The 13,853-nt window shown below is 45.8% G+C and overlaps 1 protein-coding gene across 2 annotated transcripts in view; it reads right to left on the reverse strand.

Moving 5' to 3' along the window:
- The window catches only part of RELCH (RAB11 binding and LisH domain, coiled-coil and HEAT repeat containing), a 122,147-nt gene that overhangs the window by 93,206 nt on the left and 15,088 nt on the right, over positions 1-13,853 (reverse strand). For both annotated transcript variants that reach the window (XM_084618704.1, XM_084618703.1), the window contains exon 2: positions 12,660-12,749. In XM_084618704.1, coding sequence (XP_084474830.1) covers positions 12,660-12,749 — 90 coding nt within the window. The remainder of the gene's footprint in view (positions 1-12,659; positions 12,750-13,853) is intronic.

Here is a 13,853-nt window from a genome sequence, read left to right on the forward strand (position 1 = left end):
TCTCACCAACATAAGTTGTTCCAATAAAAGATATTACCTTACCCACTGTGTCTCTAATATTCTGGGATCTACACAACTACAAGAACTCTGCATACTGTACAGTCAGTTAGTTTATCATTTGGGTGGATCATTCACACAGCAGCAGGGGAATGAGATTTGTGCTGCCTTTAGCTAAACTAGGATTCAAACTCACTGGATCTTTTTGAAAACTTTAAATGGTCCTAGCTCCAAAGAAGCAGCATTCAAACTTGCACCTGATCCAAAATTCTTGTCACTTTTTAAGACAAAAATATCTTGTACACCTCACCACTGACTTAGTAATGTCATGCAAAATTGTGTCACTAGTTTATTATTTGTTACAGAAATGGACTATGAACTACCACATTTATAAGGAATGAGATCTGTTACATTGATACCAAGTTACAAGGAAGGCCCAAAAAATCTCATCTGCTTTCAGTTATTTCAAAAACGCCCCTTGCTATGTTAAAACAAACCTTAAATTTTTACCTTGATTTGGAGTAGGCTTTCTAGATTGGAGTGCTATCAAATTTTCTGTAATTAAGGTTCCTTCCATCACTCCACATCAAAAACGACTGACGCAGTATTATAGTGGCGTTAGCACCACTATAGTTAAGGTTTCATCAAGACTTCTGTTTAAAAGTTGACCTCGCTGAACCCTCTAAAATCCATATGCTTACTCAGATTTCTTTGTAATTTCATGTGCTCAGGAGGGTGCAAGGTATGGTTAGCGATCCAAATTTGGGTTCATTTGAACTAGGGACAGCAGTGATATAAGCCTAGAAAAAAATAGCCATTTTCCAAAAAGTTTCTAGGGGTTTTTTTGTGCCACACCAGAGATCAAACTATGGATGTGATGTGCATCAAAATGGTCTCAATTTATCGAGTTTTACCTGTATGATGCTGTAAGATTATGACCATTTATATAATTGATATTACCAGTGTTACGCAATTGCTACAAAACCTGTACAAAGTATGTCATGTAAGGTGTCAATGGAAAAGTTATGATTTACTAAGTATGATTACCCTGTTTACATACATGTATCATCTTTGTATCTGAAGTTATATATATTCGCTATGTACTGGTATCTTAAACGTGTTGTATTCTTGGGTAACACCCACCAGACTGAATTTACATTAGGGCCAGAAGGCTATGTATTGATAGCCTATCAAAGACACTTAGCTCTCACAATGGACCATAGAAGAAACTCACCCAATCCAGATGGCTCTTCCTAAGGATGCCTCAGGCTTTGAGGGGCCAATGGCCACCCTCTGTGGTTCAGTAAATTATGTAAGGGCATGTGATATGTTCCTGTAACTCTGGACTCCATCTTGGGCCAGTAACTTTCCACAAACAGGGGCTGTGGGCTTTGTTTGGGACAGTAAAATTCCATGTACATGGTAGATGATTAAAAAAAAAAAAAGGACCCCTGAGATATCTCCATTTTGTCTTCATTTCCTGCTTCATTTCTCTGGACTAGATTTCTAACAAGGAAGCTTTAAACAAAGACTGCTGATCACTCAATACATCTGAGTAACTTCAGAGACACTTTGGCAAGCTAGCAGCGATTCGATCACTGCTTCAAACCTGATATAAGAACTTTGCAATCACTTGTATGTATACGATCTATTAATCATTTATAACTCTCCTTTTCTTTTATTATTAAACCTGTAGATTTTAGTTACTCAAGGATTGGCATCAGCGTGACTACTGAGTAAGATCTGAGTTATAAGTGGCCGATCTCCTGGAACTGGAAGGACCTTATATATGATGGAATTGGTTTTCAATAACCACTTATCATAAAGTCCAGTGTCTGGGTGATGAGCCAAGGGCTAGGCTGCCTAAGGAGATTGCATTTTTCACTTCTTGTTAACCAGTGTTGTGATACCAAAATTTACTTTTGTTACTGGCTTGGTATAATCTAAGGACAGAATAACCACCAGTTTGGGGTGAGTCTGCCCTATCTCTTAGCAGTTTGTCCTGAATTTGGCATCCTCAGCTGTGACACACTGAGGCATGGTGACAACCTGGCACCCACTAAGTCTTTGAGGGAACCCAAATTGTGAACAGTATTTAAGACCATGTTCACCTGAACTCCGTCATCTGAACTCATTCATCTGAACTCACACACACACACACCTTTATTCTGCCAACCTCACAGTTGCTGAAACATACAAACTCTTCATCTCCTATTATAATCCATTCACTCTCACCCCCAGGATTCCAGGTGACACTATTAAAAGGAGAAATGGGAGGTGGGGAAGAAGGCTGCCTATGCTACCTTCCCTCTAATCCCCTGGATCTGGCAGTAGACAATGGGAATTATTTGGATAAACTCCATGTGCAGTTAGTGTGTTAGGCACTAGAGGTATCTACACTATGTAGTAGAGGCAGTAGTTGGGCTTACTTGGTAAAGATGTATTTGTGATTGGAGGACTTGAGTGAATTACTTTGACATGTAACAGAGCTCTGATTAGACTATGAGATCTATATTTCGCAACCTCCAATGTGTTTGAGCAAAGGCAAAAGCTACATGTGCACCTTCAGGATGCAGAATGCATCACTTCAGTGCAGACTTGTGTACATTATATAATTAGCAGAGTACTGGGGTTTTAGCATGAAGGATACTGTCAATAGCAGGTTGGGATAGGACAGCTGTCTAAGCATTTATTATCTGCATGCACTCCAGATAAAATGAGTGTGTAGCTCAGGGATGGGCAAACTTTTTGGCCTGAGGGCCACATCTGGGTATGGAAATTGTATGGCGGGCCATGAATGCTCACGGTTCCTGGCCAATGGGAACTGCAGGGGAGGTGCATGGAGCAGGGGAAGCATGTGGAGCCCCCGCCTGCCCCTATGCATAGGAGCTGGAGGGGGGACATGCCGCTGCTTCCGGGAGCTGCGCGGAGCCATGGTACATGCGGAGCAGGGCAAGCCCCGGACCCTGCTCCTTGTAGGAAGCTTAAGGGCCAGAATAAAATGTCTGAAGGATCGGATGCGGGCCCCGGGCCATAGTTTGCCCACCCCGGTGTAGCTATACTGAATGACAGAGGCGGTAGTTAGCTCTGCTTGGTAGAGGTGTATTTGCAAGATCTGTAGATTACTTGGAGTGCATGACAGTTGTGATTGTGATCGGAGACCTAGGTTTTCCATTATTATGTTTGTGAGGAAAGGGAAGAAGTGCATGTGTACCTTCAGGATGCAGCAGGTATCATTTCTCTGCAGAACTGCATAGGTTTTGTCAGGAGCAGGGCACAGAGCTTTTATTACAAAGGATATTGTCTGCAGTGAGATGGAATATAAGATGACCTAATGCTTTAATGCTTATTAAGTGAAACTGAAGGTTGAGATAGTGTAGTGAAGAAGTGTAAGGGAGTTGCAAAAGGCTGTGAAGTGGTTCTTAAATTGTACAGGCATGGTAATCTTTCTGGGGAGTTGGCTGAATGTGCAAGTATGTCAGGATCTGTAACCTCTTGATACTTACAGTGCCAAGAGCCAGTGTGAATATATGCATATTGAGAAGTTGCTTGCAGAGGGCAGAGAGGGTGGCATGGTCAACCTTCCCCCTTCTCTCCACCCCTCACCTTTGTCCTTGAAAAGTATTAGCTGGAATCCTGGGGGTGAGAGTGAGTGGGTTGTAGGAGGTGGTGAAGAGCTTGTACATTTCAGCAACTGTGGGGAGGTATCAGAATAAAGGTATTTTGAATTAATGGGGCATTGCTGAAAAAGGGCAGAGTTAAGGTTGCTCATGCAACCTGTGCATATCCTGGTTTTCAGAAGTTTAAGTTTTACTCAACTCAATGTTTTGCAAGGGGACAATATACCATCATGCAACCTTATCTCCGCCTTAAAATAGTTTTTTGCTAATGCTCTGATTGAGGTAAATTTTCCTCGCTCTCCTCACGTAGCTCTTATGCAACTTGTGGTTTCTGGAGCATATGATAAAACTAGGCAAAGTCCATGGTAGTTCTCTCATCAGAAGGGTCTGGGGGGAAAAAAGAACTTTATCCATTAAATTTCCTCATTTAAAAAACCCCACCAGCTACAAATGTCAGGGCTATCTAGAGTACTTTATTTGGAACACACTCTGAGGAGGAAGACAATTCTAAATGTATAATAGAAACTGAAACTTGTAGTGTGTATGTGGCAAAGTATGGCCATCAGACAGATAAACCAGCATTTTTAATTGGCTGGCCAGTACAAAATGCTCATTCAACAAGTTGGTTGCCAAATTCTGCACCAGTTTCAGTTATCTTCTGAACAGCACACTGTGACACTGGCAGACCAGTGCCAGCTCATGCCAAGGTCCCTAGGTCTCAAGTTAATACTATCAGATGAATAGCTGGAAACCAGTCTGACCTACCTGTGTATGATTATTGCTAAAATAGGTTTTAGACTGGTAATACTGTGTTGCATGTTTAGACTTTATGAAATGTTTGTAAATTGCTGCATATAGATTCATAGATATTTAGGTCAGAAGGGACCATTATGATCATCTAGTCTGACCTCCTGCACAATGCAGGCCACAGAATTTCACCCACCACTCCTAAAAAAAGACCTCACACCTATATCTGTGCTATTGAAGTCCTCAAATTGTAGTTTGAAGACCTCAAGGAGCAGAGAATCCTCCAGCAAGTGACCCGTGCTCCATGCTACAGAGGAAGGCGAAAAACCTCCAGGGCCTTCCAATCTGCCCTGGAGGAAAATTCCTTCCCGACCCCAAATATGGCGATCAGCTAAACCCTGAGCATATGGGCAAGATTCATCAGCCAGATACTACAGAAAATTCTTTCCCGGGTAACTTGGATCTTACCCCATCTAAAAACCCATCACAGGCCATATATTAATCTTGCTTATTGTACCTGTAACCCATTCTATAAGGTAACAGTGTTTGTGCTGTAACTGTAAAAATGTTTGCTCTGAAATTGTAAATCCGGTCAGGGGAGAAGCATTACCAAGTGTGAAATACTAGGTCACCACAAGAGGTGTTATCTCCTCCCCACAAAAGAAGGTCTACAGACTTCGGACAAAAGATTTCATTGATTGCTTCCCCCACAACCCTGAAGAGGGCATGCGTCCAAACCTTCATCCGGTCACAGCTTGAATGCTGTGGAAAGGAATTAAAATGCTTGTTAAGGAGAAATTCTTCCTATGCTGCTTGAACTTTGAGGGGCAAGAATTTCTAAGGATAATCAAGGAGTCCCAACCTGTTTTGGCTGTGTTAGCCCTATAGGTATACAGAATCTGCTTACAATAGAAGTTATAGTCACCTTTCAAAAGGTGACTAACTCATTTCTGTGTGTATTGCGCACCTGCTTTAACTTTGTAAATAACTCATTTCTTTTTCCTAGTTAAATAAACCTTTAGTTTCTGTGTTAAAGGATTGGCGATAAGCATTGTCCTTGGTTTGAGATCTGAGTACAACTGACTCAGGGTAAGTGTCCTTTGGAACTGGGAGTAATCTGAATATTATTCTGATTTCTATTGTAAAGCAACCATCTATCACAAAATCAAGCTTGCCTGAGTGGCAAAATAGTCCCCTTGGGCATTCCAGTCTGTCTGTGACTCCATGATAAAATTATTATAGTGCTTTACGAGTATAAACTTTTTACAGGCTAGACCAAATCTAAGTACAGAACATAAAACTGGTTTGGGGTTTTTGCCCTGTTTCCTGGCAGTCTGATCTGAGGCTGGCACTCACAGTTGTGAGCCAGTCGAGACAGCCGGACCCACACCTCGGCAGTTTAATTTCAAAGTAAAGAGACAGTAACATGGAGCACATCTGAGAGAAGCTGTTGAAACCGTATGTAAAAAACAAAAAGTAATCTCGGCCATTGTTGCTCTATGATAATGTAACTGCAGCTAGACCTACTTCTAGACCCCTCTCGATTGCAAACAAAAGGTAGAGAAACATCCTTAAAAAGGGGCAGCTATCCTTGCCATTTCCTGTTGCTTCCCTCATCCAACATCTTGTGATTCACAGAAAAGAACAGATATCAAAGAAACGCATTACAGTTCAGGTTGGGAGCAAAGACAAATCTCTCATATATATGTTTTTGATTTAGACAATGCTTATCTGGCCTGGATGTAGGCTAAGCTGATGGAAAGTACCTGGTAGATAAACACAGATACTTCATTTCATAAGGCTGCTATGGCCAGCTAGTCTTCATTAAATAGCTCATCTGCTGAAATCCAGCTTTTAGAGGGTAGGTCAGATTAATTCCATACTATTGTATAGTTTATATAACAGTAACAAGAAAATGATCTAGTGATAGACTACAGGAGAAAACTGCATTTAAAGAATGTATTTTAGGCTTTACCATTATCTTAAAATGAGGCTTATACTCTGAAAAGTGATGCACATATAATAGTTGGATACAATGATGTGACGAAGTGGGACTGTTCTTAATGTTTCCTCTGAATACCATAGGGGTGCCTCAGTTTCCCCTATGCATTTCTTAAGTCTCTAGGGGGTGGGATAAGGGGGTGTAATTGTTGCAGAGCAAAGAGCCAGTGTACGTTAATGGCTGACGCTCTGTCTCCTGGCAACTGATGGTCTGGGCCCTTCCCCCCTGCAAGGTGATCGCTAAAGGGGTTGGAGAACAAAGGAATCAGGTGACCTCCTGACCCAGAAAAGAGACAAAGCCCAGAGGAGGAGGGGCTGGAGGGTGAGTCAGTTGGGGCTGGCTGGGGATGTGGAGTGAAGTGCAGACGTGGTTGTCTGGCTCACTGCTCCACAAAATGGACCCGGCTGAGGGGTTCTGCTCCCTGGACCGACAAGCTCTGTTTTAGACCGTGTTCCTGTCATCTCACAAACCTCTGTTTTACTGGCTGGCTAAGAGTCACATCTGACTGCGAAGTTGGGGTGCAGGACCCTCCGGCTTCCCCAGGACCCCACCTGGGCAGACTCGCCGTGGGAAGCATACGGAGGGGCAGAGGATGCTGAATGCTCTGAGGTCAGACCCAGGAAGGTGGAAGCTGTGTGAGCTTTTTGCCCTAAAGACAGTCGGCTCACCCAGAGTCCTGACTGGCTTCGTAGGAAGCAGTTCCAGAGCATCACCCGGGGACTCCGTGACAACTGGGATATATTGCACCTCGTGGATGGTGCTTCCTGCAGTAAGTGACTGGGGAACAGTAAAACGAAGGGGGATTGACAAGGACCAGCTCGACCCTGGCAAAGAGGTGGTAACCTCGAGAAGGGCTGACACACTAAAGGTTCTCCCTGGAAATCGTGGGCGGCTGAGAGCACACAGGCCTGTGAGTCCACAACAACTTGGGAACAGCGGAGTGATGGCCTATCACCATCTCCTTAAGAAGGACATTGTAACCCTGTGCAAAAAGAGAGGGTTGCGCATTGGAAAGTTCACCAAAATACAGTTAATCGTGCAGCTGGAGGATGATTACTGCTCTAAGGAGCGGATTCCTGACCCAAATGGGGCTACAGCAAGATCTGGGAGCAGCTGGAGCAGTAGCCAGGCATCCCCAAGACTTCTGTCCCTGACCAGACGGGGGTCTTCATGATCGGTTCACCATCGGGAGATCGGAGACGGACGGGATTGGAGCAGAGTCCAAGAGAGCAAGAGGACAGAGAGATAGCAAGAGCCCAAGAAAGAGCTGCAGAAGCAGCAGCAGCATGAATGGACGATGGTGGAGCAGAGAGACATAGGGGACTTCCCAGGGGTGAGTGGAGATAGACCCCGAGGTGCCAGGTCCGCAGGGAACCTTGATACTAAATTGCTGCCCCTGGTTCAGGAGGGGGGCGGGGGGAAACGTGGATGCCCACCACACTACCTTTGAGCAGGCTGTCGATTTGAACCAGGGGGACTCTGCGGAAAAGCCCCAGTGTCTAGCTCCCTTGCTGGGTCCCAAGGCCATAGACTCTGTCAGCCTGATGGGTGGAGTGGTGGACAGGCTCCCACTCCTGACCTCAACCTTTATGTCTGTGTGGAGTCTCCTGGGTTCAGGTCCCTCGGATCCCCAGTGGGAGTGGAAGGTGATGGTCAGTGGGGAGACAATCCTGGGGTGGCGAGATCCTGGGACAGAGGGAACTGCTGTCAGGCCCTGGATGGTGCAGCCCCACCAGATGCTGAAGGGCTGTGTGACCTGGGTGAAGGTCCCAGGGATGAAGCCCCTCACCCTGCCTATGGCCCAGATCCCTGTGCAGACACAGGGCAACAAAAGTGATTAGGGGACTGGAACACATGACTTATGAGGAGAGGCTGAGGGAGCTGGGATTGTTTAGCCTGCAGAAGAGAAGAATGAGGGGGGATTTGATAGCTGCTTTCAACTACCTGAAAGGGGGTTCCAAAGAGGATGGCTCTAGACTGTTCTCAAATGGTAGCAGATGACAGAACGAGGAGTAATGGTCTCAAGTTGCAGTGGGGGAGGTTTAGATTGGATATTAGGAAAAACTTTTTCTCTAGGAGGGTGGTGAAACACTGGAATGCGTTACCTAGGGAGGTGGTAGAATCTCCTTCCTTAGAGGTTTTTAAGGTCAGGCTTGACAAAGCCCTGGCTGGGATGATTTAACTGGGAATTGGTCCTGCTTCGAGCAGGGGGTTGGACTAGATGACCTTCTGGGGTCCCTTCCAACCCTGATATTCTATGATTCTATGACACAGGAGGGGTTGGGCTGGATGGTCGTTGGGGTTCTCCAGGATATCAGCTGTGAGACCCTGTTAGGGGGTGACTGTCTCTCTTTGGGACAGGATCCAGGCCCTGCTCCTGTAATGGCCAAGGGTTTGAATTTGAATACAGGTTTCAGAGTAACAGCCGTGTTAGTCTGTATTCGCAAAAAGAAAAGGAGTACTTGTGGCACCTTAGAGACTAACCAATTTATTTGAGCATGAGCTTTCACTAAAGTGAGCTGTAGCTCACAAAAGCTCATGCTCAAATAAATTGGTTAGTCTCTAAGGTGCCACAAGTACTCCTTTTAATTTGAATACAGGGAACCAATCAGCTGAGACGGAAATGGTCAGTGAAAATGCAGATGACCTGGCTGGCAGGGGGAGGAGCTGCTAGGCTGCCTGTAACCAAACCCCCTGGGGCTACGTGGGACAAAGCTTTCCCTGCCCCCTGCTGGCTGTGATGCTGTAAGGAGAGCAGAGAGCTCGCTGCCTGCCCCCACTGGGACAGCCAGGGCAGCGCTGAGCAAAGGGGGAGCTGAGACCCCAGCTGAGTGGAGGGACCCACAGGCAGGGCAGGGCGGCTGCCAGCCAGGTTTGCCTTGTCCAGAGGCGCTGCTGGGAAGTGAGTCCACAGCAGGGAGGGAGCGACCAGGGACAGGGCTCAGCAGGGCTGTGACCCCAGGCCCAGCCAGCAAGAGGGAACAGGTCCCACTCCCTTCCTCAGCAGCTGAATTCCAGACCGAGCTGCAGAAGGATCCCTCCTTGGAGGAGCTGAGGGAACTTGCTGGCCACAGTGCTGCAAACCCCCTTGGGAAAGGCTGCAGGGAAAGATTCCTGTGGGAGAAGGGATTCCTGTACCGGAAATGGGCTCCCCAAGGAGAAGCAGAACTGTGGGGAATCAGGAGGCAGCTGATGGTGCCCCAGAAGTATCGCCGCCAGCTATTGTATCTGGCCCATAATGTCCCTCTCTCAGGACACCAGGGAATCCAGCGCCCCAGGCAGCGGCGGCTGCAGAACTTTTTATGGCCCGGAGTCTGTGACGCAGCCCAGCAGTACTGCAGGTCCTGCGACCCCTGCCAGGCGGTGGGGAAGGCACGGGATAAGAGTGAAGCTCCCTTGAGACTCCTGCCCACCATAAAGGAACCTTTCCATAAGGCGGCTATGGACATAGAGGGGCCCCTCAGGAAGGCGACCCGTGCAGGGAAGAAATACATCCTGTTGGTGACGGATTTCGCCACCCGCTACCTAGAGGCAGTGGCTCTGTCCTCCACCGAGGCAGACATGCTGCTGACCATCTTCAGCAGAGAGGGGGTCCCCAGCGAGGTCCTTACAGACCTGGAGTCCAATGTCATGTCAGCCCTGCTCTGGGGCTTGTGGGAGAAGTGTGGGGTCTGGCCCACTTGGAACTCTGCATATCACCCTCAGTCCAACGGGCTGGTGAAGAGGATCAGAGATTGGCCTGTTCTCCCGAACGAGAAACAGGTCCAAGCCTTTATTGGGATGGTGGGGTACTACTGGGGGTCTGTACCCCACTTTAGCTCCCTAGCTACTCCCATCACTGAGCTATGTAAGAAGAAGCCAGACAAGGTGGTCTGGACCAAGCAGTGCCAGAGGGCTCTCTGTGCACTGAAGGAGGCTCTAATCCAGGGCCTGGTAAATCCAGTAAACCCAGACAGTGCCAAGCCCTTTTCAGTAAAAAGAAAAGGAGTACTTGTGGCACCTTAGAGGGTAACAAATTTATTTGAGCATAAGCTTTTGTGATCTACAGCTCACTTCATCAGATGGCTGGGCATGGTGCTAATGCAGGTTGATGCTAAGAGGGGGGAGACACCCCACTGGGTGCCCAAGCAAAAAGCTGCTGCCCCGGGAGCAAAATTACATGGCCATAAAGAAGAAATACCTGGCCACGGGCAGGCCCTTAAAAAGCTGCAGCCGTATCTATTTGGGCAGTGCTTTGCAGCGTATACTGACCCCTCTACCCTGACGTGGCTGCATCCAATGAAAGGGGCTGATGCCGAGCGGCAGGTGACAAAGAAACATGGACAGAGGGTGGCCAAGGTCAAGATGGGGGCTCTTAACCAAGAGAATCTGAATCGCAGCCCTCCAGACTGGAGTGCTGGGAGAAAACCCGATCCCAGTTTGAACCCCAGGGGTTTTGGGGTGGAAAAAGGGCACGGGCCGCATAAACCTTCCCAAATGTGGCCTGTGAGTGCCATCGAGCACACCCAACCTAAGGGAGGGCGTGAAACAGAAAGGGTGTAAAAATGGAAGGGCCTGATGTAACTCCCACCAAGGAATGGGAGAGATGATGGGGCATCCATGGGAATGTTGGTGGGTTCGAACTTCCCCAGGTCACTGGCTGAAGTGACCTCACTCAGTTTGGTCTCAAAGAGAGGGAGAGATGAGATGAAGTGGGACTGTTCTTAATGTTTCCTCTGAATACCGTAGGGGTGCCTCAGTTTCCCCTATGCATTTCTTAAGTCTCTAAGGGGTGGGGTAATTGGGGGTGTAATTGTTGCAGAGCAAAGGGCGAGTGTACATTAATGGCTGACACTCTGTCTCCTGGCAACTGATGGTCTGGGCCCTTCCCCCCTGCAAGGTGATCGCTAAAGGGGTTGGAGAACAAAGGAATCAGGTGACCTCCTGACCCAGAAAAGGGACAAAGCCCAGAGGAGGAGGGGCTGGAGGGTGAGTCAGTTGGGGCTGGCTGGGGGCGTGGAGTGAAGTGCAGATGTGGGTGTCCGGCTCACTGCCCCCCAAAATGGACCTGGCTGAGGGGTCCTGCTCCCTGGACCGACAAGCTCTGTTTTAGACCTGTGTTCCTGTCATCTCATAAACCTCTGTTTTAGTGGCTGGCTAAGAGTCACATCTGACTGCGAAGTTGGGGTGCAGGACCCTCTGGCTTCCCCAGGACCCCGCCTGGGCAGACTCGCTGTGGGAAGCGTATGGAGGGGCAGAGGATGCTGAATGCTCCGAGGTCAGACCCAGGAAGGTGGAAGTTGTGTGAGCTTTCTGCCCTGAAGACAGTCTGCTCACTGAGAGGAGGCTCTTCCAGAGTCCTGACTGGCTTTGTAGGGAGCAGTTCCAGAGCATCGCCCAGGATTCCATGACAAATGTGCCTCAGTGATTTGTTATCTTATTTTATAAGTAAACACAATTTTTTACCTGCTGGCACTGAAAATATTGAAATCTGAAAATCTAGGGTTTTTTTTTTTCCTGGCTCATGCATCACCAATAAAGATTTTGCAACTAGAACATAATTAAAGGGGTGGTTTTGTGCAAGACCAAAAATAATCCAGCACAGTCTCCCAATGTTATATTGGCTCTGCACTGTTAACAGGAGAAGATATTTGTCACTTAATGCAAACAGATACCAAATACTTGGGAAGAGCAGATCTGTTTAAAGAAAAGAGCTGCCATTTTTTACACAGTCCCTTTTCTTACCACCACACTTAGTGTCTACAGCACTGGATAGTAGAAGAATGAAGTTTTCATGTATGCCAGTTGTCTGGGAACAAAAAACAAAACAAAAATAAAAATGGGGAATTTATGGCCAGCATCCTTACTGGGGTTAAATTGGCATTAACTGTCTAGTCACTTATTGGTTACCTGTCAGCGACAAATTAACGCAGGAATAATCAGTAAGCAATGGTTGCTCTCATACTGCAGGTTTCAACAATCTTCAAGTACCCCTGTGGTTGTGGCAAATAATACATCGAGGAGATCGCAGTACAGCATAAAATCTCATGTATTATGTATACAGGGCATTAAGAGGGATATATTTTGTTCCTCTTCATTCCTAAAATTACTTAACAGCAGCACTTCAGCTGAGCTAACTGAAAGATGATTTGGAATAAATCTGATGTAGCAAAACTACAATCCAGTACAATCTTTAACATGTTCCTGGAGAGGAAAGATGCAATTTATAAATGTTGCTGCCCAAAAAAACCTCATGAAGCCATATGGTAACCCTAGTATTCTAGGACTCCCATCCCACACAAAATCCTACTCACCTGCTACGCGTTCATCTGTCTCCCTGTTTCCATCATCAGAGTATCTTGCAAAGTCTAAAGAATCAAGGGTACTAATGCTTCCAGCTCGATCTATAAGAGGTGAAACAGGAATTTAACCATTTGTAAAAAGTCCTAAAAATTGCAACAGTTTAATGAACAAAAAATAGATTTCTTTGGGTTTTAATAATTTTGAAATAGATGGTTACTCAATTGTTGTGTATGATTAAAATTTTATTTTTAAACCTTCACACTTTTTAAAAAAGTAGTACAATAGAGAAACAAGAGTTTTTTGTTTGTTTGTTTTTTTTTTTTAAAATGAGAGCCCAGTAGCAAGACTATCCTGACTATACAGAAACATGCAACAGTGAAGGGGAAAAAAATGTAACATTCTTGCATTAATTAAAGTATGTCAGGAGAAAACTAATTCTCTGTTGGCTACACAGCAATCCTTTTTCTGTCAGGTGCCACAGAGTTTTTTTGTTTATATCCTTTTGCTGTTATACATATGGTCTACTTACTTTGTAATAGATTTCAAGAATACCAGCTTGGTTCGCATTAGAAATTTTAATTGCTATGGAGATGCAGGTTTTTGGCTGCCAGAATCCTTTACTTTATTCCCTGTTACATGTAATGTTTTAAGACAGTTCAACAGACATACTGCAATCAGAAGAAATGCTTCTCTATAATGCTCATTGCTGCTCTGTGTGGACAAGCCCTAACAGGCAACAGCAAAACCATCATAAGGGAATGGGAGCAAAAAGTCTAAAAAATTTCTGCAGTAGGAAACTTTTTATAAGGATTAGTGTGCGCATTTTGCCAAAGAAGTTTAGAAAAGCCATTTTCTTTCTATATGCTTACTGTATATTTGCAGCCCAAAGGCACAAATTTATAGTTACATACCAAAACTGTTAAAAGAACATGAAGGTTCCAAAGTCAAGCACTGAAAAGTTAGGAAGTGACAAACTGAAGGTTGTCTATGCATTCTTAATTCAGCCCCCTTGTAATTAAAGACTGTATCGTAATGCATACACACATGATCACATTCTATTTCCCCCCACCCCCAACCAGGACCCCAGCTTCATTTGTTGCAGAAGTTGGAATGTGTAGTGAATGAGACTGGGACCAGAAGAAGAGAAAGGCTTGTAGCATGGTAGAGTAGTTGAATGCTGCTCTGGAAAATTCCATCCTTGCCTC

Source organism: Lepidochelys olivacea, assembly GCF_965140295.1.
Source record: "Lepidochelys olivacea isolate rLepOli2 genome assembly, chromosome: 2".
In the NCBI taxonomy this organism is placed as follows: domain Eukaryota; kingdom Metazoa; phylum Chordata; order Testudines; family Cheloniidae; genus Lepidochelys; species Lepidochelys olivacea.